Source organism: Vipera ursinii (genome assembly GCF_947247035.1).
Source record: "Vipera ursinii genome assembly, chromosome: 2".
NCBI lineage: Eukaryota > Metazoa > Chordata > Lepidosauria > Squamata > Viperidae > Vipera > Vipera ursinii.
Window position 1 is genome coordinate 68,835,904 of NC_139513.1, and position 25,826 is coordinate 68,861,729.

Below are 25,826 nucleotides of genomic sequence, written 5' to 3' on the forward strand. Positions count from 1 at the left end.
CTCTTCCACATATAAAAGATTTTAAATTTTAAAGAATTTAAACCCAACAATGAAAGAAATACATTGAATAAAGTATGTAAATATTTACACCTTTAGAATCTCTCCATCTGCATACAGAACGTACATAGTTACTTCTATGTTCTTTTGAACACTTTTTCCACCTCTCTCAAAGTCTCCTTTCTCTAAAGTCAGGTACAAATCATTTCGTATATCACCTACATATAAGGAGAGAAAATGCTTTTAGAAAAGAGCACATAGTAAATTATTCTTCTGGACAAGCCAATGATATTTTGTTTACTATTCTTATAAGATATTAACTCATTCCAATTGTAAAATGAATAGTTAATAAAAATGAACATTTAATATTCGTGTATTATATTTGATGGCTGTTAGTAATGCTTTATGGAGTCTGAAAATAGGAAACCAGTTATGAGACAAAGGAGAGGGAGAGGACATGAGGTAAGATTTTCAAATTCCTTTTAAATTATCTAGTTAACAAATATTTGGTCAAATCATTCAAGATTGTTCTATTTCCACATTGATAGCTAATTATAAACAGTTGTAGACAATAAAGTCAATACTCTAACTTTTACTGCATACATTCTTCCATCCTCTCTGTAGGACAGGTTTACCCAGCCGTTTTTTTCAAGCAACTATAGTGCTTAAAAGTACTTAAAAGTTAGTGAATCCTTTTGAATTTTCAATATTTCTGCATAAATATAACTGGAAAATGACTTATTCCCTATATCACAAGTTCTAAAACTAGATAATGAGAACTCAATTAAACAAATATATCAAAAACATTATACTTATTCATTAATTTATTGAGGAAAATGATCCTAAATTGCATATTTGTATGTAGCATAAGTATATGAACTCTAGGATTACCAGTCTGCTTGAAGGGGGAATTAGAGACAAGTGTTTCAATCAAAGGTCTTACATTTGCAAATGGCACTATTTATGCGACCACTGTCAGGAAAACACTGAACAACAATGAGGTGCATGGCAGGGTTGCAAAAAGGAAGCCACTACCCTCCAAAAAGGACATCGCTGCTACTACACATGCTCCAGGTTTGGCTTATGGTCGCTCACACTCTCACAGCACTGGTCAACAGCCATATTCAACCAAACACAGAGGCTCAGCTGGTTGTTTGTAATAACATGGAGACCCAATGAATTTAAAGTAAGCAAACCTTTACCAGTTACAATATAATTTTGCTCTTTCTTTGCACATGCATACACACAAACTCAAACACTCACGCATCCATATTTACCCACATCCTAGGCTGGCAAACATCAGCAAGAGGGAAACTGCCAAGTCTGGATCCAAAGACAACTGAAAGACTGGGCAGGTTTCAAGACCTTTTATCCCTCCAAATCCTTGCTTTGTAGATTCACAAGACTACCAGCTATCCTTGCTTTGTTGATTTTCTAGATATGGGATGCATACAAAGGATAGGGGGAGATAGTTGGCACTAAGAAGACATCTGAAACCTGATGTATGACTTGGCTTTCAGTCAAATTCCTAAGGCTGTTTTAGAAAGAGATATTTGTACAAACCAAGAGGGTTTCAGAACCAACATATCATTTGTTTTGTGGATAGTCATTTTAGACATAGCAAAGCACATCACACAGAACATGATTAGCTGAGGTACTGTGGGATTGCATACGCAATCCAGGTAAAACAGATAATCTGAAAATTTAACATAGGAGGGCAAAAAGTAGACAAGCTACCATTAATTGTATTGTTTCAAATATGAAGAAAGGATTGCATAATAAAGGAATTATTATTATTTATATTATGATCAACCATTCCAAAAGACTCTGAGCAGATTACAAGACCAAAATATACTTAAAACATTAAAAACGTAACAAACTACAAGATTAAAAAACACTCACAACACTTTTTAAAAAACCGCAACAACTCCACAAACACAGTAGCTCCCAGCCTGGAACAGTTAGATGCCTAAGGCCTTACACTAGATTGCTTTTATATGAATGCTAACTAGATACCAATTCAGGGAAGTAGCTTAGTTTTCTGAGGAGCTCTGGGAGATGAAGCACCAGAATCCAAGATTGAATCTGGCTGAACATAAGTAAAACCATTATTTAGGCAATAAGGATAGTGAAATAGTTATTTCTGTGCCATGGTTGCATTGGCTGAATGCCACCTAGTGCATCTGTTTAGAGTGACTTATTTTCTGCTGGCAGGTGGCTAGACTACCTGCAGGCTATAGTGAGGAATATACATGCTACCTGAAAGATAAAGTCACTCAGATTCATCCAGATTTAGACTTTAACTGGGCAGGAAGGAAGAAGAATTGTGAGATTATGTCGACTGAATTTGTTTGCAATGTCTTCCAAACTGTCATCTTGACCATCTGTTTGTTAGACATTGGCCCCTTCTGGGATCCAGGTGACCTTGGAGGTGACCAAATGATTGGTCCATGCAGTGGTATGGTCTTCTAAAGGAGTATAAGATCCTTCGCTCTTGAAGGCGGGTGGTGGTACATCCACTTCTTAAGAGATCATCATTGGCCCATCCTATTCTGGACAATTACAGTCCAGTTTCCAATCTTCCTTTTGTGAAGAAGACTGTAGGCTAGTAGGCTAAGTGAGTCCTAAGTGATGCTAAGAGGCTGTGACTTTATCTTCTTTCTTGTCCTTATGCTATATTAGTGGTACTCAAGCCATCTGCTTTATGAAATGAAGCCTAATAGGCTGTGATTTTGTCTTCCTCCATTATTGAAAATACTTCTAAAGAAAGCATGGCAGTAACGGAATCAAATGTGTTTCTATACGTTTAAATTTGAAACATCCAATTACATGTCATAGCCAGCCCTTTGGAATCAATTACCGGTTGAGCTCCGGATGGCTCCCGACCTTCGCTCTTTCCGCCGGGATCTGAAAACCTATTTATTTGAACAGTGTGTGTGTGTGTGTGTGTGTGTGTGTGTATCTTTGGTCATTCGGGTTTTTTCCCACGTAGAATTGAACGTGTAAGAGCAACGTTTCGACGAAATCTCATCCGTCATCCTCAGGCTGGTGGCTTCAGCTTCGTTCTTCTGGGAGAAGTGTGTGTCGAAACGTTGCTCTTACACCTTCAATTCTACGTGGGAAAAAAACCGAATGACCAAAGATATACATACAAACACCCGCGAAAACCTCAGAAAACATACATACATACATACATACATACATATACATACACACACACACACACACACACACACACACACACACACACACACACACACACACATATATATATATATATATATATATATATATATATATATATATATATATATATATATATATATATTTGTGTAAATTACTAACAAATATATGAATTGTCCGGTGTGACTACTGCCTGTTCGATAGCCTTCAAGATAGGCTGAAAACAGGAAATAAAGATTTGCCCCATGTTTGGGGCCTAGCAAGGTAATCTAAATAGTTAACATTTGAAACATATATATATATATATATATATATATATATATATATATATATATATATATATATATATATATATATATATATATATATATATATATATATATGAAAAATGTAAAATCCCTGCAAATCGCAAGGGAGTTATCTGCAAATTATATAACACATTAACAGAAAATAAAGTGTTTGTACATAGTGCCAAAGCATTTCTATCAAACTCAAGTAGTTTTCAAAATATCATAAAATATTTAATAATGTATTAATGTAGATCAATTTACTATTTTGAAGCCTGTTTTAAGAGAATATATGACAACTAATGTTCCATTTCAAAAATATCACTTAATTAGGACTGTATTCTAGAAATGAGTAAAATATAAATGTAGAACTGCCTGGCTGAAACTGGAAGAATCTCCTTTCTTTAGAGAAAATTTATGTATATTATAATTTCACAATAAACAAATTCCAATCCATGAAAGGTTTAGATCCCATGTAGTACAGTGCATAGAAAAGCGATGTGAGGAATACAATCATCAGAAAATAAAAACAACAATAGCAACATCAATAGAAAACCTAAAACTTGGTTTATGAATAAAAAATGAGACAATAAGAGAAATAGGCTTTGCACCATTGCCACACTCTGCTCCCCGGCAAAAATATCTTTTTTCATAAATTGTCATAGACAATAACGTTATTTCTTGTTGACCATTTTTGTTCTTTTGCTCCTGGGTATTCCAAGGATATCTCATAACTCTATTGAGTTGGAAATAAGATAATCTATAGTTTCTTATTTCATAACTTAATTTTTCCCATCTTTTCAGAGTAATTTGAGATACACTGGAGGGACAGATAATTTTATTCACTAGTATCTGTTCAGCTGGCAAAAAACACTGATGAACACAATATAGTGATGACAGAATGCAAATCTGGAATTGTGATATACACTTGTAACTGTTCCATTCCAGAAGTAACCCCCATAGGAAAGAGGAATGAATATTTTGAAGAGGAGAAAACTATGAATGCCTGAACACACCTCAGGGAGTTAGTTTAGTCAGAATGTGTAATACATTGGGTAATGGGAAGTGTTTTCTGGCATACACCATCAGCATAGCTGACTTACATTATATTTATGAATTTCAATCATTCAGTGAAAATTATGGGGTAAAGTATGGTGTAGAAAATGTGAAAAAAAAGCAAGCAATAAATGGTCAGAACACAATGAAGCAACAACTTACACCCAACTATCTTCACGTCTGTGCCATTAAGGGGAGAGAATGAAGGGAAGATAAACAGAGTGCCAAGAAAATTTAGACAAGAAAGCTAAAACCAAATATTACAGTTAAATGTTAAAATACATTTTATGAGTAAATTAAAAACAAAATACGCACAATAATTGAGGAAAAGAGAAAAGATGTTCTTTGAGATAAACACTTGTTTGCAAATAAATAGATTAGTAATATGGGTCCACACATGAAATAAAAATCAAGAACCAAAGAGATATCTTGGGTAAATTTCTGAAGTACTGTATTAGACTCACTCATAATTTCTAATAACAACAGTGGAGCACCACCTGCTGAGTGTTTAGAAACTAAGCACTGCTCAAGGTTGGATACTGCTTGGATAGGAAACTGCCAGGTAATTCCAAACTATATATTAAGTCAGAAGTAAAAAAAAAAAACATCCTGAAAGAAAGCAATGTGAAATTCCTTCTGTATTGTTCCTCCCCCAAACCTATAAAGATTAATTCATCAAGAATGAAGCCCAATTTGAAGGAGACTTCATCAATTTTATTTTCATGATAAAACATCAAGGGAGCCACAAAGGGGCCCGGAATGGCCCTGGCCATGTATCAGTTGATGGGTGCTACAGTGTGGCAGCTCAGGGTAGACCGGAAAATAGGACATAGGGTACATGCGAGCACAGGGAGGCTCAGGGAAGGAGAGTGCTGATGGATGTGTGCCTGAGTGCCTGCACATGAAGACCAGGGAGCGAGGGCACTGGAGGGTGCATACGTCTGTGCAAGCACAAAGATGCCCAGGGAAGGAGGACAGTGGTGGGCCCAAACCAGCAAAGGGAGAAGGAAAGATGCATGTGAGTGAACAAAGGTGGGGTTAGGAGACTTACCCGAGCAACTTATGATTTTCCCTGCCAGCTTCCCCAATGACTTTACTTGAGGGAAGCTGGCAGAGTAGGTTGACAATAATAATCACATGACCAAAGGATGCTGCTACTGGTCATAAGTGTGAGCCAGTTACCAAACCCCAAGTTTGTTTAAGTGACCAGGGAGGCACTGCAACGTTCTGTTTATGTGACCAGGGAGGCACTGCAAGTTCAAGAAGCGGGTGAAAGTCCCATAACTTCAAATAGTCGCTTAATGAATGTTCATAACTCATGTATTACCTCATGATAAATAGTAATATAAGAAACAATGTTATATTTTATTTAAAATTCCATGGAAGACCATTCCATGGAACATAAATAGGTCTTGGTTTCAACATTTAACTAAACCAAGTGTTTCTATTCAATACAGTTGCCAATATTTCATAGTGTATCAAATACACATAATTAGTAGAGTCCATCAGCTAAATCATTCTTTTACTGTTCTAGAAATTGGAAAATGATTCATTTTGAAACAATGGAAATTCAAAAATTCATGAAGTATCCTATTAAAGCAGAAAACTTCTTTGTCAAAAAAACCAGAATGGGCCATCTCGTGCATTTTGGAAATGTACCAATGTCAGAATACAAAAGTGTAAAATATTGCTTGATATTGAAACCAGGAGTTTCATTCTTAAAAGAAAGTTAATAAAATTTCTCACTCAAATGTTTTGGAATAAAACATCTATCACAATGTTATATTGTCCTTTAATATAAAATTATTATGGGACAAAGCAACAAAATAATGAAATACTAAACATAAACAAACTCAATTCAATTTTATCTGTCACTGCCCTTTATATTAATTAAAAATCTTCCTTGTACTAAAATTCTATACTGATGGAGAACAAAAATGCACTTGGAAATATGTAACAAGTATCTTTTATAATTGCTAATTGTAATATTTTTTATTGATGCTGTAATTGCTTTTTTGAAATGCTAAAAGAAGATGAAATGTTTCAATAAGGAATCAAAACAATGGAAATGTTTGTTTGCTGAAAAGCTGATACATGATCAAAATTATTTTGAAACCATTTTCATTCTGAAAGCAGTATTCCATACAGCATTAAGAACTATTACTTCATGTTGAAATTCTGTAAGGCTTACAAAAGGGGTTTCATGAGTAACATAATCCTTACTAATACAAGCTTTCTTACACTAATGCATACCTGAGACTTAAAACCAAGTCAGGCATGTGGCAAGCTAGCAAGAAGAGCCATACCATTGTATATGCATTCATTCCTAATTTAAGACTGACTTCTAAAACATGCTCAAATCATCTAAAGTAACATTCAGGGGAAAAAATCCTGCTGCATTAAAAATTCATCCCCAGACTTCAAACATAAGTAGAACAGGAAGCATTATCAAGTTACAATTGGAGTTATAATTCTACATAAGTTATAAGAAGGGGTTTCATTGGAAAAAAAACTAAAGAGGACATTCCTGTATAAGCTTTAGTTCTGTCAAATTATTTTTAGTAAAATATACTATTTACAATTAAATCAGCTACGTCTTTTATTTACCGTATATACTTGAGTATAAGCCGACTCGAGTATAAGCCGAGACCCCCAATTTCACCCCCAAAAACTGGAAAAAGTTATTGACTCGAGTATAAGCCGATCCGCCGTTCTGCAAGCCTCTGCCGCCAGCAGAGGCTCGATCCGCCATTTTGCAAGCCTGAATACACAGGAATACCCTGTGTAGCCGCGGCTCGTCGGCAGGTCTCCGTTCCTCCTGCCGACCTTTGGGGAGGTTTGGGCGCCTCCCCAAACCTCCCCAAACCTCGGCAGGTCTCCGTTCCTCCTGCCGACCTTTGGGGAGGTTTGGGCGCCTCCCCGAACCTCGGCAGGTCTCCGTTCCTCCGCGCAGACCTGCCGACGTTTGGGAAGGTTTGGGCGCCTCCCCAAACCTCCCCAGGTCCCCGTTCCTGTTTGGGGAGGTTTGGGCGCCTCCCCAAACCTCCCCAAACCTCGGCAGGTCTCCGTTCCTCCGCGCAGACCTGCCGACGTTTGGGAAGGTTTGGGCGCCTCCCCAAGTCTCCGTTCCTGTTTGGGGAGGTTTGGGCGCCTCCCCAAACCTCCCCAAACCTCGGCAGGTCTCCGTTCCTGTTTGGGGAGGTTTGGGCGCCTCCCCAAACCTCCCCAAACCTCGGCAGGTCTCCGTTCCTCCGCGCAGACCTGCCGACCTTTGGGGAGGTTTGGGCGCCTCCCCAAACGTCCCCAAACCTCGGCAGGTCTCCGTTCCTGTTTGGGGAGGTTTGGGCGCCTCCCCAAACCTCCCCAAACCTCGGCAGGTCTCCGTTCCTCCGCGCAGACCTGCCGACCTTTGGGGAGGTTTGGGCGCCTCCCCAAACGTCCCCAAACCTCTGCAGGTCTCCGTTCCTGTTTGGGGAGGTTTGGGCGCCTCCCCAAACGTCCCCAAACCTCGGCAGGTCTCCGTTCCTCCGCGCAGACCTGCCGACCTTTGGGGAGGTTTGGGCGCCTCCCCAAACGTCCCCAAACCTCGGCAGGTCTCCGTTCCTGTTTGGGGAGGTTTGGGCGCCTCCCCAAACCTCCCCAAACCTCGGCAGGTCTCCGTTCCTCCGCGCAGACCTGCCGACGTTTGGGAAGGTTTGGGCGCCTCCCCAAGTCTCCGTTCCTGTTTGGGGAGGTTTGGGCGCCTCCCCAAACCTCCCCAAACCTCGGCAGGTCTCCGTTCCTGTTTGGGGAGGTTTGGGCGCCTCCCCAAACCTCCCCAAACCTCGGCAGGTCTCCGTTCCTCCGCGCAGACCTGCCGACCTTTGGGGAGGTTTGGGCGCCTCCCCAAACGTCCCCAAACCTCGGCAGGTCTCCGTTCCTGTTTGGGGAGGTTTGGGCGCCTCCCCAAACCTCCCCAAACCTCGGCAGGTCTCCGTTCCTCCGCGCAGACCTGCCGACCTTTGGGGAGGTTTGGGCGCCTCCCCAAACGTCCCCAAACCTCTGCAGGTCTCCGTTCCTGTTTGGGGAGGTTTGGGCGCCTCCCCAAACGTCCCCAAACCTCGGCAGGTCTCCGTTCCTCCGCGCAGACCTGCCGACCTTTGGGGAGGTTTGGGCGCCTCCCCAAACGTCCCCAAACCTCGGCAGGTCTCCGTTCCTGTTTGGGGAGGTTTGGGCGCCTCCCCAAACGTCCCCAAACCTCGGCAGATCTCCGTTCCTCCGCGCAGACCTGCCGACCTTTGGGGAGGTTTGGGCGCCTCCCCAAACGTCCCCAAACCTCGGCAGGTCTCCGTTCTTCCTGCCGACCTTTGGGGAGGTTTGGGCGCCTCCCCAAACCTCCCCAAACCTCGGCAGGTCTGCGCGGAGGAACGGAGACCTGCCGAGGTTTGGGGAGGTTTGGGGAGGCGCCCAAACCTCCCCAAACAGGAACGGAGACCTGCCGAGGTTTGGGGACGTTTGGGGAGGCGCCCAAACCTCCCCAAACAGGAACGGAGACCTGCCGAGGTTTGGGGACGTTTGGGGAGGCGCCCAAACCTCCCCAAAGGTCGGCAGGTCTGCGCGGAGGAACGGAGACCTGCCGAGGTTTGGGGACGTTTGGGGAGGCGCCCAAACCTCCCCAAACAGGAACGGAGACCTGCCGAGGTTTGAGGACGTTTGGGGAGGCGCCCAAACCTCCCCAAAGGTCGGCAGGTCTGCGCGGAGGAACGGAGACCTGCCGAGGTTTGGGGACGTTTGGGGAGGCGCCCAAACCTCCCCAAACAGGAACGGAGACCTGCCGAGGTTTGGGGACGTTTGGGGAGGCGCCCAAACCTCCCCAAAGGTCGGCAGGTCTGCGCGGAGGAACGGAGACCTGCCGAGGTTTGGGGAGGTTTGGGGAGGCGCCCAAACCTCCCCAAACAGGAACGGAGACCTGCCGAGGTTTGGGGAGGTTTGGGGAGGCACCCAAACCTCCCCAAACAGGAACGGAGACCTGCCGAGGTTTGGGGAGGTTTGGGGAGGCGCCCAAACCTCCCCAAACAGGAACGGAGACCTGGGGAGGTTTGGGGAGGCGCCCAAACCTTCCCAAACGTCGGCAGGTCTGCGCGGAGGAACGGAGACCTGCCGAGGTTTGGGGAGGCGCCCAAACCTCCCCAAAGGTCGGCAGGAGGAACGGAGACCTGCCGAGGTTTGGGGAGGTTTGGGGAGGCGCCCAAACCTCCCCAAAGGTCGGCAGGAGGAACGGAGACCTGCCGAGGTTTGGGGAGGCGCCCAAACCTCCCCAAACGTCGGCAGGTCTGCGCGGAGGAACGGAGACCTGCCGAGGTTTGGGGAGACGCCCAAACCTCCCCAAACGTCGGCAAGTCTCCGTTCCTCCGCGCCCTGCCTGCCTGCTTCTTTCCGCTGCGGAAAGAAGCAGGCAGGCAAGGCGCGGAGTTTGGGGAGGTGCGCGCGCACCTCCCCAAACCTCCCCAAACTTCGGCAGGTCTCGGACGGCGGTGGCTTGGGAGAGGTGCGGGCGATCCCGGAAGCACCAAAGCCTCGGCCGCGCACAAGTCCTCGGTAAGTTTTTTTTGTTGACTGGAGTATAAGCCGAAGTGGAATTTTTCAGCCCAAAAAGTGGGCTGAAAAATTCGGCTTATACTCAAGTATATACGGTAATATTTATTTTATAATGCTATTTACATTGATAAAGATCAGCATTCAATAAGTGCTATAAATGGAACTTTCATTCACTTACCAGGCATGATCACATCTGGGAATCCTACTTTTCTTGTAATAGACACCCCTCTGTTAAAGATAATAGGATATTCTCTTCGAATTTGTTCCATTTCTCCACGGAGAAGTTGAAGAGAAATTATAAGTCCTGAAAAAATGGAGCAAAATTAGATCCATATAGTTCAATTTACTATGAAACAAATTAAAAATATAATTTATTTATTTATTTTAATTCCATTTATATCCTGCCCTTCTCCGAAGACTCAGGGCGGCTTACAAGCTTAGCAGTAGCCTTCATTCTATGTATATGCCTGCTTATTAGGGCATAATTATGTTAAAGACAACACAATACTATCAGAGAATAGGAATTATTATATTTTTATGTTGAAGATTCTCTGGGCAGCATAAAATAATATAAGAGATTGTCCTCTTCAACACAGTGGAAACAGCAGCACGAAGCAATTCTAGTTGTGTATTTGTTCAGAGGAGATGGCAACACCTGCAAATGCCAATGCCAAGTGACAGGACATAAAGAGCCTATCCTACACCATTTTATCAAGGGGGAAGATCTTTTATTATTCTTATCAGAAGCACCTTCAAATTATAGACATAACATTCAATGCTGAGCAAGTAAAATAGATATAAAATAGGTCATAGAAACACAGTATGTGTAAAAAGTATTGAAATAAACAGAATTAAAACTAAATGACTTTCGCCCAGTATTGGCCACTTCCCACAAGTGGGAAGATATTAGTAGAAGAAAGTGGTGTACAGATATAAGGGTCTTAAACCAGGAAAGGTTTAAGTAAAAGCTAGCACCCTGAATTGTACTCAGAAGCCAAGTGGTAACAATACAGTTCTCAAAAAAACAGTATTATATTGATAAGAATAATTATATAATGATATATATTAATATATTAACAATACATAGTACTATATATTAACATTAATATATATTAATGATATGATATATGTATTTATATCTGATAAAACTATGCAAATAGAAATAAAGGTGTATCAATTAAATTAGAATATACAATAATGTATAGTTTAAAACCTAGGAAGTGCTAATTATAAGAGAAAAATGGAATAGCAAAAGGGAAGTCATTTTACAATAAAAATAATAAAGCTGACCTACTGTATAAAAACTAAAAATAATATATAACTAATTAAATTGAATAAAATTAAGCTATATTCAATATAAAAGTCAAACAGGTCTGTTACTGAAGCAGTCAAAATGCCACAACTGTCCAATCAGAATAAAAAAAAATCTGCTACTGCTCATAACTGAAAAGTTTTAAGTCTAGATTTAAAACGCAAAACTTTTTCTGTCATCAGAAGAGTACAAGGGTGACAACTCTGGGATCAAATCTATCCCGAAGTTGCTGTTAGAGTAACAGGAACAACAAAGTATCAAGGAGGCTGGCTGAGTAGATTTTAAGTGTATATAAAATAAGGTATACAAAAAATAGTATTGCTCCATCTGTATTTAATTAATATAATTACTCTAAACAATAGATGGCATAAAGAATTTGGAAGCATGAGGGCTTTTGATCTGATACTTTAACAAGGATGAAAATCGATTTTAAGAACTTGATATCCTGTGATCTTCTCCATTTTTTTCTCTTCTATTCTACTATCCCCTGTTACTGCCAGATCATCTACACTTTCTTACTTTCAGGCAGTTATATCTTGTTTAACAATACGCGGGTGCCACAGCCAATTTTAGAGATGTGTTAATTGTCGATGTAGTTATTAGACTTTTGCTTCTGAAAATGAGTCTCAAGCAAGTGCTTCAAGCTGGTCCTATTTTGCAACACACAATACTATTATAGTAACAGAATTATTGCCATTCTGCATCACAGTTACCTTACATGCTCCTCTTATGTTAGGTATTGATTTGCTTCAAACCCAATAATCTAAATATGTCCTGAGAGAAAGGACAAGTTTTTTCCCCTCTCAAGGATGTTAGCAGCATCCCCTGCAAACTTCCCACTCTCATCCTTTCTCGCATGCTATACTCTCTGTATTCCCCTCCTTGCCAGATAAATATGCAAATACGTTTGGGGGGGGAGGAAGGAACCTATAAGCAGGTACAGTACATTCCTCACTGAACATGTGACATCGACTTGAAGCCAGAAATATAAATCACGTCTACTAACAATTAGCAATGCTGAAGTGGTTACTGGATATATATATATATATCCCAGAAGAAGGAAGCAGAAGCCACCAGCCTGATGATGACAGATGGGATTCCGTCGAAACGTCGCCCCTACACCTTTAGTTCTACGCGGGGAAAAACCCGAATAACCAATGATCCATATATATATATATATATATATATATATATATATATATATATATATATATATATATATATATATATATATATATATATATATATATATATATATATATATATGGCTTCTTTGTTCTGCAAAATCCCCAGCATCTGTACCCACATTTTTATACACAACAAAGATAATTCCTTGAGGACTGTTCATGACTGATCACAGGCTCTAAAATATGAACTATGTGACAAGTATAATTTTTTCATTCCCAAAGAAAATATGTATCTTTAAAAGAGCTAAAATAAAACATTACCATAATTTGAACTGGGTGCTGTATATTTGGTGCTTGACTTGCGAATTATATTTTCATGGATCTGATACCATTCATTCTCATTGTTGCACCTGAAAAGTAGAGTCAATGTTATTTGCCACTGTTAATGATATTAAATATGCACATAATTACACAGGGAAGAAATTAAACTATTTACAACTAAATGAGAAGCATTACAGAATAGAATTTTATATAACTCAGATTAAGTGAATATCTAAGATGATGCACCTTAATAAGGAAAGTTTTGCCTTCATTGAAAATTTCATTATTGTATATTTGAAATCCATTAGCAGCTTCTTGATATATCTCAATGCCTGATGTTGCATTTCTACTATGTCTATGTAATCATACCATTTTAAGAAAATGGTGCACTTTATATATCTTATATTCCTATTTGAGAATTTAAAAGGATGGTATCAGAGCCTAACATTCATGAATCATAATAAAAGTTAAAATTATAAATAAAGGAATTTATTATTTATTAATTAATAAAATTATTAATTATCAATTAGATGATGACATTTGAAATAAAAAATTAATACTACCGTACAAGGAACTTATACACACACACAGACATACAGTGTGTGTGTGTGTGTGAGTGGGGGGGGGGTTATATACCCATGTTTCCCTGAAAATAAGACCTGGTCTTATTTTTTTATTTGCTTCCCAAAGAGGACCAGGTCTTATTTCGGGGGGGGGGTGTCTTTTCCACTCACCTTGCTGCAGTAGCACCGGCAGCCCCACCCAGCTGGCCCACTAAGAAAATGCCTCTGCAGCTGAGAATGGAGCTCCGACCTGCATTTCGCTGTCAGAGGCCTTTCCAGAAGGCCTCTGATAACGAAATGCAGGCCAGGGGACGCAGCAGAAATGGTCCGGTGAGGAGAGACAGGTGTCAATTCACAGGAAGCCTGGCTGCAATGGTAAGTGGGTGCGGGGTGCATGAGGCAGCTCCACCCCCCCCACCCGAAGCCCTGTTTTGATTTTTAAGCAAGTGCCTCACTCCAAAACTAGGGCTTATTTTGGGGATAGGTCTTACTTTCGGGGGGGAAACGGTATGTTATGTTATTGCAGCAAGACTGAGTCCATAGGCTAAAAGATTAGAGTTCTCAACCCTCCTGTCAATCCAATCTCTGTGGGAACAGCATTCTAGAGGGCGGTTGCTGTGACAGAAAAGGCTCTATTTTTGAGTCCCATTAGATGGTATTCTTTTGTAAATGAAACCCGAAGTATGCCTCTTCTGCCAGACCTAATGACAGACTGACATTTCATTTAAGGGATAAAGCTGAAATATCCACCTCCTCCTCATCTGCCATGGTTTAAAATTTTATTGTTTCTTTCCCAGAATGTGACAACTCCTTTACACCTCGCTCTATTGCCTGCTTTGTGTGTGGTAGCACTTTTTGCAACCATCTACCTTTTAGGGAATGCTTTATATGGCATTCTCCCTGCAGCCATGTTATGTAAGAAAAAGAGGGTGCCCACATTTGCTCTTAAATTAAGAGGGAAAAAATGAGAAAAAAATAAATCTATAGTGCCATCTCCCCGGATTGAGGTCTGTGACTAGAAAAATCAGCCTTTACTTTCCTCTCCTCTTTTTAAGAGATATACTAATCTTATAAAAGTGGAGTACATGTAGTCCACACTTAACAACCACAAATGCCACTGGTAACTCCGTCTCTAAACAATTAGGTCATCATACAAGACAACATGTGAGCAGGGCAGATTTACAGCCTCACTTCCACCATAGTTGTTAAACAAATCACCTGCAGTTATTAAATAAGATATCATGTGACCAAGTATGTACTGCCCATTTCTCCACTGACTCTTCTTGTGAAGCAAATAAATGGTGATCACAAGATGCTGTGACATTCACAATTACCAGTTGCAAACACTCAAATGTTGATCATTTAACCTTGGGGATGATGCAACAGACATAAGTGCAAGAACTGGACATAAAATTACCTTTTCAACACAGTTGTGACTTTGGTTATTAAATAAGGCACAAGGACTACTGTAAAATCATGCTTTTAAAGCAAAAAAAGTAAAAATTATTTTTGGTGTTTAAGCAGTGCCAAATAAATATTTAAAGGCAATGAAGATAAGCATGCAGAGTTGTTCAATCTCAGTTAGTGACTTGAAAGTACCAGTGGTAAAAATAACAAACAGAAACAAACAGAAATAACAAACAGAATATATGATGATGTTGGACTGTTCCTAATTTATAGAATCCATTTAATTTTGAAAATGGAATTACTAAGCAGAGACAAAATATTATTTTAAGTGTATGCCATCATATACTGCTAAGCTTGTAAGCCGCCCTGAGTCTTCGGAGAAGGGTGGGATATAAATCGAATTAAAATAAAATAAAATAAATAAATTGTCCCTGGCAATATTTTTCAGCTAAACTAGTTAAATATTTTCTATTATGTCCTGAACCCTGCTTGTTTCTTGGACTTTTTCCAGTTTCTTGTAAAGTTTCCTTTTATTGAAGGCTGAGGGCTCTAATCCTTAGCTTCTTGATTAATTCCTTTCTCTAGAGAACTGCCTGCACTTTCCAAAAGAACAAAAAATCTTCTGAGTTTGCTATGGGAGAAAGGGTATATATGTTAAAAAGCCTTTTTCTCTCATGAAGATGTTAGATATAATCTATTGCCAACAAACCCAGTATTAATTTTGTATGCAAAGTAAAATCTCCTTGGAAATGACTTTGAAATGCAGAATTCAGTTGCCTGATGAAAACTTCAAAGCTTGCATAATCTTTTCTACCACTCTGATTCACCCCAATAAAGGAAATGGACCTAAATAAACATGATTGCTTTCAATGAAAAATTATAATATTTCATGTTGAACATGGAAGCACAGAAGCAAGTTATTTCCCAGTGGTGACAGATATTCTGATAGTACAAGCAATACAGTACAAAAATAATATACTTAGCAAAATAAAAAAAAATTAAAACTAGACATTCATGGTGGTAGAGTGTGGAGTGACAAAATTGGGTTGCAGTATGATAACACAAAATTATTCCCCTATATATTTGCATGTAATACCATAACACAACTATAACAGGATGACCTACCCAATGGAATTTCATACAGAATTATTTTAAAATATGTAAGATAGGCAGTTGTATTGGGATGTGAGAATGCCCTAGAAAAATGAGGGGAAAAGATCAGATATGGAATGATCAGATAAAAGGAGGAGGAGCCTACAGCTGTAAAATGGGCAGAGAAAGAAACTTAGAAAGAATCCATCCTAATTTATCAGGTGGCAAAAAGAGATGGTGGGAGGACCGTACTTTAAGATTTAGAAGAATCTGTTAATGTAGCTTTACAATAAAGTAAAATTAGCTCATCTTGCATCACCTCTCTGGTCTTCTTGGGAGGCATTTTATTAGTTTATTACTGCAGCTTCAATATAAAACTTTTGAGGGAAAATGAAATAGTTATTGTTTTCTCTGGATGTGAATTCAGAAAAATAATGGAATTTTATAATTTAGATACCATTATGTCTCTCCCCCTCTTTCTCTCTCTTGTCATGGTGCTAAGACAAATGACATGTTGTTGAAGACACACCACTGGTGTTACAGCAAAATATGTTATATCTTCTGTGTGGTTGCATTGAAGCTTGTAGAAAATTAGGAAAGTTTTCTGGTATTTCTTTGGTTGGCATGTATGCCCTTTGGTGTTCCCCAGAAACCCTCTGCAGCAGTATTCAAAGTCTTCAAAGCAACTGTTGGACAACTATGTAATGTCTTCACTGGACCTGGAGGAAGAGCTGGCAATGGTAGTTGGACAGTGATTGGGATGGAGCCTCTGATCAACAGTTTAGCAGCAAGAGGCTCCAGATAGAAACACTGCCACTCAGCCACTGAGCAGCCTAATAGTGATGCTGGTGTATTTGAAGATGTTACTCGCGATGGTAACAAATGGTAGCAAACTTGTAATGACCAGTTTTCCTGGCTGTGCAAAGATGAGACTGACAGCTCTGATATGCCTGTCGTCAATATTTCAGAGTTGGGGCAACTGAGTATTAGTGTCAAATATCAATAAGACCAGGAGCCGGCTGCTGATCTTGCAGGAAAACCAATCACCATCCTGCAGTTAGGCTGAGGTATATCCAGGGAGATAGCAGCCATCTTGGATGGCACTTGTGAACATCAAAGAAGCCAGAATGTAGATTGGATTCATCATTTCTCAATAGATTTGAGGTTTAACAGTCTCACCTTCTTAAAGTTTGACTGGAGAACGATTCTGAACTTAAGAACTTTATCCTGACTGGACTTTGAAGTAAGTTCTGTGGAGATGAAGGGGGAAGTTATCTGGGATGTTGTTGTTTATCCCCCCCTTGGATTGAAAAATGGAAATTGGGTGTAAAAACCTACCCTAGTTTACTCACTAGTTATGGTATATTTTCTTGCTTCTGCCCACCTTGATAGGAGCAGAGGAGCCAGAGCAGTGGTGTGGATGTGGCTGGATTATAGGGGTGGGGTATGGCAGCTGAGCTTAGAGCACTGGGTGGTAGGCAGAACCATTCAGATACTAAGACAATCATTGGGGAGAGAAAAGGGTAGCTCTAAATGCCTGCTCTGCAGGGTGTTTCAGGGCTTTAGTCTCTCACAATTTTTGCTTAACATCTACATGAAGCTTCAGGATAGATCACCTGCCAGCACTCGGTTAACTAACATCACTATGCTAACAATACTCATTTGTAAATCACCACCCTGGGTCAATCAAGTGATGTTGTCAAGATATTTTCCAGTGTTTGAGAGGGTCTGTGGGCCTGACTGGGGAAGAACAGGCTTTGAGTCAATGGCAAAGACTAAATGAGTTTTGGGTACCTCTGAACTGTAGGTTCTGGAAGGGGCTGCATTCTCATTCACAACAGTTTGCAGTTTGGAAGTCTTTCTGGACTCACAGCTCCTAATTGAGGAGCAGGTGGCAGCCATGCTTACAAGAGCCTCTGCACAGCCTCTTGAGTGCCAATTGTACCCTTCACATGCTGTAGAAAATAGGGAGGATAACCTTGATGAAAATATCAAGCTACCTATGCAAAGGGGCTGTGACATTTTTAAGTTTAGAATAACACATTTGGAAATAGCTGAAGCAAATGTTTCTCTAGTGAACTAAAGTATAAGAAGGAGAAGGAGGTATATTAAAATGGAAGATTCTGTTATTATAGCTAATTCCATTTTTAACCTTCTTCTACAGTTGATTTTAATTGTTTTTTTAATGTTTTTATGCTGTAAGCTGCCCAGAGTCATTTGAGACAAGATGGGCGCAAATAAATTTCATACTTACTAAAAAAACAAACAAACCAAATTTTCTGGTCTGGTCTAACTAGTAAGATTGACATTCATGTCTTAGTCATTTCCCATTTGGACAACTGCCATATAGGGCTGCCCTTGAAGACCAATCAAAAACTGCAATTGGTTCAGAATGCAGCAGCATGGGCAGTTAGGAGTGTTTCACAACATGCCCATATAATGCCCATACTTGGCATGCCGCGCTAGTTCCCTATAGGTTTCCAAGTACAATTCAAGGTTTGTTACAAAGCCCTTCATGGCAAAGGCCCAGGTATTTACATGACTGCTTATCTACAGTTATTTCTGCCCATTTGATGCTCTTTCCCAGAGCGGGCATGCTCCAGGCTTCCCCTTGAGGCAATGTTATCTGAAGAGACCTATGAAGTATGCCTTTTCTGCTGAGGTACCTGTCTTTAGGAAGGTGCTTTCCTTAAGATTTGTATAGTTCCAACCTTCTTAGTCTTCAGGAAAGTTTTTAAAATGTGGCTTTTTGTCTGGGCACTGGGCCAAGACAATAACTGTACTTGTCTTATGTGAGATGGAATAAATGTTTGATGAGCCTTAGTATGTATGTATGTTAAGTATGTACTGGATTTATGTGCTACCTATTTCCTCTAGAGGCAACACTGGGTGGCTTACAAGCAGAAACTCTAAAAGACGAAATAATAATAACTATCTTAGTGATAATAATAATTACCCTCAAAAGATTAAAAGATGGGGCAAGAAAGGAGTATGAAGATCACAGAAGGGGCTTCTCTCAATCTACTAACCACCTTCACAGCGATACCCTCAGATCCACTGACGGAACCAGGTACTCAAGCCTTATAAAAGGTCAGAAGGGTCAGTACAGATCTCACCTCAGAGGGTATGATGTTCCAGAGGGTATGACGTTTCACTTTTGTTAATATTTTTACTTTTTAGAGGATAGGGGTTGCTTGATGTACCAGTTGCATGAAGCCTTGCCCTCGCGTAAATGTGTAAAAACACAAAGGGATTTGTGTGTCAATCACCAACTTGATTTCTGAACTCCTCCATGCCAATACTGCTGGGATTATGATAGCTGTTTGCAACATTTTTTAAACCAACTACTTGAGAAATAGCTAATTCCTTTCCCTCAAAAGCCAGAAAACTTTGATATATAAATCCTTTCACTATAATCAGTTATGGTATTTCAGAAGTATGTTACATAATACCCTCATATAGGATAAGCTAGATATGAAAACAATAGAGATCAAAGAACATCCCTAAATATTTCTATGTTAATTTTATATCTAGAGATTAGTATGATAGAGTTTACACAAGAACTATAAATTATAGAATATTTCATTTTTCTCTAAATGTTGCTTTAAGACGTAACAATAGATTGGTTAGAAACCAATGCCCTAAACTCCTTCACAGGAATTCTACCCACTCACTGGTATAGATATGTCAACGATACTTGGGTCAAGATTAAACACAGGAATTGGAAGCCTTCACCAAACACATCAACTCTGTGGACAGATACATTCAGTTCACTCAGGAAGCTGTTAAGGAAAATAGTCTGGCCTTCCTGGATTGTGCAGTATACATTAAGGAAGCCTTAACATTGAAGTTTACAGAAGTTTACAGAAAACCCCCATACACAGATCAGTATTTACATTTTGATTCTCACCACCCACTGGAGCACAAAATGGGAATTATCAGAACCCTACACCACTGGGCTGAAAGTTTATCTATCAGCAAACATGGAAAAGAAAAAGAACTAAAACATGTCAAGGAGGCTCTCAGAACTTGTGATTATCCCAACTGGGCCTTCATCAAATCCAGAGAAAAACCCAGCCAGAGTTCCTCCGTAACAAAAAAGAGAACAACAAATGAAGCAACGTTGTCATTCCATACATTGCAGGAATATCGGAGAAGCTCAGGAAGATTTTCAGCCAACACAATATACGTCCACACTTTAACCCCCAAAATACACTATGGCAGAAGCTTATCCACCCCAACGATAACACACTCAGACATAAACTGAACAATTTGTTATATGCAATACAATGCAGTGAGACATGTGCAGATCTGTACATTGGAGAAACAAAACAATGACTTCACCAACACATGGCACAACAGAGGAGAACAAACCCAACAGGACAAGATTCAGTAGTCCATCTGCATTTTAAAGACAAAGGCACTTTTTTGAAGACAGTGAAATCCACATTCTGGACAGAGAGGACCGCTGGTTTGAAAGAGGGGTCAAAGAGGCCATCTACATTAAAACTGAACAGCTCACTGTCAACAGAGAGGGAGGGATACAACACCACCTATCTTCTGTCTACAACACAGTCCTTTTAGCAGTCCCAAGAAGGTTCCACACCTATTTGCACTACCGAGGTGTCCCTGAGGGTACAAATAAACCTCCAAGTGGCCTCAACAACTCTTAACAACCAGATGACTGCAAGGAATATAAATCCTTCCATTCTCCACCATTCATTCAGAATCGAACAAGCTTCTTGGATGAGAAGCAAAATGTTTTCAAGCAAAAACAAAGAAAGTCCAACTGTTTCTTTGAAAAAGCACTTTTGGGAGTAGATTGGTTAAAAACTCCATGATTAATTGATGGAAAATTAAGGAAAATTATATCCAATAATGGAGAATATTTGTAGCTCAGAGTTGAAATGAGGGGTCCTTGGTGCTCTTTGAACTTGCTTGTTTTCTTGCAGACATTTCATTACCCAAACTGGTAACATCATCAGTATTAGTCAACGATTGACTAAGAGATAACATGCAATTATTTTATTTTTGCAACTGAGAATGGGTTTCCCCCCGTCTTATAAGGTTTGGTTGAGACCAGGTGGTAATATGGTAATGTTTCTCAAGGATAGCTCTAAATGTTTTACAATTTTTTGTGATTTGTGCTCTTGATGAAATTTAATGTACATAAAGTTTTAACGTTCCTACTCTATATACAGTATGTATAAACATGCACACATATTGCACATATATTATTTGTATATATGCCTGCTGACTTTTGGCAGCTCAGTATGGAAATGTCCTTAGAGGACTCAAGAAGAATATAGCTGCTTAAATGTAGTGGAGATACAATCAGCCCATTTAGTCATTAATTAAACAATTGAACAATAGGTCAAAGTCACTTTAAAAGTTGTCCCTCCGCTATTTAAATCCAGTGAGATGATTTGGAGGGCACTGGGAACTTCTAAAAATGGTTCTTGGAGCTTGTATATGACTTAGAAGCAGTTCTCCCACCATAAGTGATTTCTTAATTTGCCTGCAAATTATTTGCTGTTTCATGCTGCTCTTCTGAAAAAAGTGAATCATTGCCTTGATAAACAATTGTACTTTTTATCTTGGATTGCACATGGGTTCTTGTTAAGGAGGCACCAGAGGCATGCCCATACTCACTCCAAAGCATCTTGCTGCAGCAGTCTTATCACTGACTAACTAATCCATACATACATTTTCCTGTAGTAGCGTGGCTACCAAATAATTTCAGTTAAAGTTGTAGCCTCTTTAAGAAGATGCTAACCGGTGTAGAATATACACCTCTCCAAAGCAACTTCCAACTTTAGATCTGAAGTGTTGCAGGCAGATATGTTAGTCATATATTGGCTTGTCATAGATGAAAATACATTTTAATCGTTTAATTAATATTTTTAAATAACACATCCTAAACTGTGACTACAGCACCTGTATTTTACATATCAGAAAAATATTAGACTTGACATGAACAAATTATGGCATTTCTGATTATTTATTTACTTATTTATTAAACCAATTTATACAGCTACTTATCACACTAACAGTGACTCTGGCAGAGTATAACAGATTTAAAAACAACTAAATGCTTTAACTAAATAAACTTACGTGTAAACTTTGAGAACAAAATCCTTTTCTTCTTTGAGTTCAGAAATTGATGGAATTACATCCAAGATACTGAATACAGCACAGCCATACGGACGCCGGTAATACAGGTGAGATGGACCCTTTCTTGAGTCATTTAGCAACATACGCCCTAAAACAAACAGAAGAAAAGCTCTTCTGAATCAGGCTAAGACCCTTATAGTCCAGATGCTTCCTCTTCCAGCAAGTTCCGTATAAGTTGTTTGAGAGGCATGTTGCCCACAACTCTTGAGGCCAATAGCCAGCTCATGAATTTATCCAGTCCATTTTAAAATGATTCATATTAGTTGTCATCATTTTATCTTTTATATTAAATTCTATAAATTAATTATTATTTTTTCTCAATCTGTTTCAATCAGTTTCACTGGATTAATGAGGGTTCTAGTGTTTCAAGAAAAGGAGAACAGTGTCATAAACTTTTTTTCCAGGTCATGGATGAATCAATCATATCTTTCTCAGGTGCCTTTCTTTCTGTGCTAAGAAATCCCAAAAGTTCTAGCTAAAATATATTAGTGGAAGTAGATAAAAATTTGAGTTTTTTAATCTTTTTCCTGACAATCTCTAATATGACATTTGCCTTTTTCTCAGTCGGTGCACATTGAATTGTGACTTTATTGAGATATTTGCTGAGAGCCCAAGATCACCTTCCTTATTAGTTTGGGTAAAATAGCTCAAACTACATAAATCTATATGTGAAATTGGATGTGAGTGACCCAATGTGTATCACTTTACACTTGCATCGATTGAACTGTACTTGCCATTTCATTTATCATTTTACCGTACTTCAAAAAACCCTTTCTAGAGCTGTTTATCATAAATTTTAGATTTAATTACCCTGCCAACTTACTGCTTATTCCAAAACAACTTGACCATAAACCAGAAAAACACTGATCTCAGCACAGATCTTTAAGGAATTACAATTTCATTTTCTAAGAAAAGTGACCATTTTATCCTAGACTTTACCTTTTGTTTTTTAGCCAATTATAATGGATAAAGAGTGTATCTTCATACATCATGATTACTAAGTTTACTTGAAAAATTATTGATGAGGAATTCTCTAAAGCCTTTTTTGAAAATCAGCTGACAGAATCATTTTTGTCCTTTAAAAAATTATAGATATCACACTGGTATCACACTGGCTACTTTCCAGTCCTCTAGCACTAAACTGAATTTGAGGGATAAGTTATATATTCTTGCAGGGAAATCAGCAATTTTACCTCTGATAGTTCAAGTCATCAAGACACAAGAATTCTTTATATTTTACTTTGTCAAAATATCCTAGATTGTTTTCTCAAATTGCCTAATTTGCTGTGACTTCCTCCCTGATAAACTAAATACAGACTCACAGATCTGTCTTTGATCTTGTACAATAAAGAAAGTTGCAGAGAATTTATTCAGTTTCTCTGCAATCTCCATATCCCTACACTTCTCTTTTGTTTAATGGAGGGTTCTTTAGGTTGCAGAACCTGTTAGTAAAAATAAAAAAATACCATAACTGCTGATCATGAGACGAAACTCTAGTGATTGGAAAATAAACAGTAATGCAAAACTTGTCCTTGTTTTAATTTATGCAAATTCTATATTAAAATTATTTGAATTTCACAAAAATGGATGCACTAATTACTGTACCATTTATGAATTAGCATGAAATTATATCATTTTTTTCAATTATGAATGGCTGGCTGAAGCCACATAAGCAGTCATCTTCTTTCTGCCTGCCTGCTTGGTTTTTGCATTCAATCTCCTAGCTATCCATTATTTTCAATTAGATTTACACAAAACATATTTTTGAGTAGAAAGCTGCCATAAGGTTCAAGCTGCTGGAAATTAAAATGCAGTGCACAAAGATAATTCTCATGTGTGTTTTACTCTAGACAAGTCCCATTCTAAAGGAATTTGAGGCTGCATCCAATCTTTTAAAAATCATCCTGTCTCTTTTCACTGTATTTAGGACGAAGTAATAACCAAGCAAAAATCAAGAAAAGAAAGTCCAACATCTTTGACAGGGATAAGGAGAAAAGACATAGCCATTAATCTGGTGCTGTTAAGCAAATCAAAACTTTCTGCTGGATTTCAAGCTCTCTTTGCTCACAAACTGTCAACCGCAATGGTCCCTTTTAATATCCTGACTATCCTTTTGAAAATAAGGACAGCTTATTAGAAAATGTTTTTTTAGACTCTGGGGGCAGGTAAAAAGTCAGATAGAATGCAGATTAAAAAAAAACTAGTTCTGGGGGAAAGGCAGTCACCCATCTGTTATTCAAACTCCTTGCAGAGGAGAAGGGAGAGCAATGTAATCCAGTGATTTTTTTTTTATGATCTTACGATCCCCATCAAATTCTTGTGGATCCCTAATGGCCCAACAATTTTGATAGAAGGTTTTTTTTTTAATTCAGGAGCAAAAATATTTAAATACCAAAATTAAAATGGGATATTTGTGCCATTAAATATTGCAGCTCAGTCTTTGGTTAAATATTTGCTCACAAATGTTTTGGGCAACATGGATGTTTTTTTCAGTCTTCAACTCAAACCTGAAAACTAGTAGGGCTGCTTTTGGTAATTACACTGAAGGTGCAGCTGCTTTATTTCCAAGACACTTTTCCCAAGTCTTTTTCAAAGCAGCACAACTCTAAATAGCAGGGACTGAAAGAAATCAAAATAGGTCAAACATAATTCAGATAGGCGCTGCCAGAAGTATGTTATTATCCTTTCTAACAGATTGATTTATAATATAAAAATAACACATGCAATATGTTGAAATAGATATACAATATCCTCCCATTCCATTAAAACATTTAGCGAGTATGCTTATAATTGAGAAGTCTCTAATAATTAGTATTAAAACGTAAGTGATCTTCTGTTACTGTCTCCAGCAGACAGAGAAACTACCACAACTTACACAACAGATCATATCATACGTTAATTCTGTTGTTTAAATAAAAAATGTAAATGTTTTTAATAAGGAATACTATACCTATTCGGATTACATGGGCAACTATGTACAAATCTTTCTTCATATCTTTACTGCCAAGGTCCTTATAAACAGGAAAGATGCAAAAGAAAAAAATAAATTATCAACATTTCTAAGTTATAGTTACATTTCAGAAAAGCAGCCTCTATGGTTTTTTTTTACAAAATCCACAAAAAGATATGGAAGACTAGGGAGAAAGGAAAGAAAAATGAAAATAAAAATACAGAAATTTATAAATGTTATCTCATTGTTCTAAACTTAAAAAAATTCTGGAAAATGAAGTTTTTCAATAATTTCTCTTTTAAAATAAGATGAAACTCTACATATAATCATTTATATTAGAACTAAATAGTTCAGTCTTAATTTTCTAAATGTAAAATAACATTTCTTCTAAAAATAGTGAAGAACATTATTAATTAGTTTTAATATTTTATTGAATACATTTATTTTTCTTCCAGAACATCTAAAGGATAGCCCCTATACCTATCTGTTTTCAACCTACATATTTTCATATACTTTGAACATATTGCTTATTTATTATTTATCAAATTTATATGCTACCTATCTTACTTTGAAAAGCTATTATTTGGACATATAGCTAAAAGACGGCATAAACAATTAAACTACAATGAAAGTATAAATCCTAAAACTCATAATCACAAATATTTTAGAAAGGAAGTCTGGACTTCCAGGGAAGAAACAGCAAACTGAAGATTGCGCTACTTAAAGTGGAACCAACGACTGGGACAGAATGAAGACTCTAATTACTCTCCAGACAAGAGG

At 38.6% G+C, this 25,826-nt stretch overlaps 1 protein-coding gene across 1 annotated transcript in view; it reads right to left on the reverse strand.

The window, feature by feature from the left end:
* The window catches only part of DOCK3 (dedicator of cytokinesis 3), a gene marked incomplete at both ends in the record, with an annotated part of 184,279 nt that overhangs the window by 110,230 nt on the left and 48,223 nt on the right, over positions 1-25,826 (reverse strand). The window contains 5 exons of the mRNA XM_083354955.1: positions 91-215; positions 10,279-10,404; positions 12,861-12,949; positions 22,037-22,184; positions 25,047-25,107. Coding sequence (XP_083211081.1) covers positions 91-215; positions 10,279-10,404; positions 12,861-12,949; positions 22,037-22,184; positions 25,047-25,107 — 549 coding nt within the window. The remainder of the gene's footprint in view (positions 1-90; positions 216-10,278; positions 10,405-12,860; positions 12,950-22,036; positions 22,185-25,046; positions 25,108-25,826) is intronic.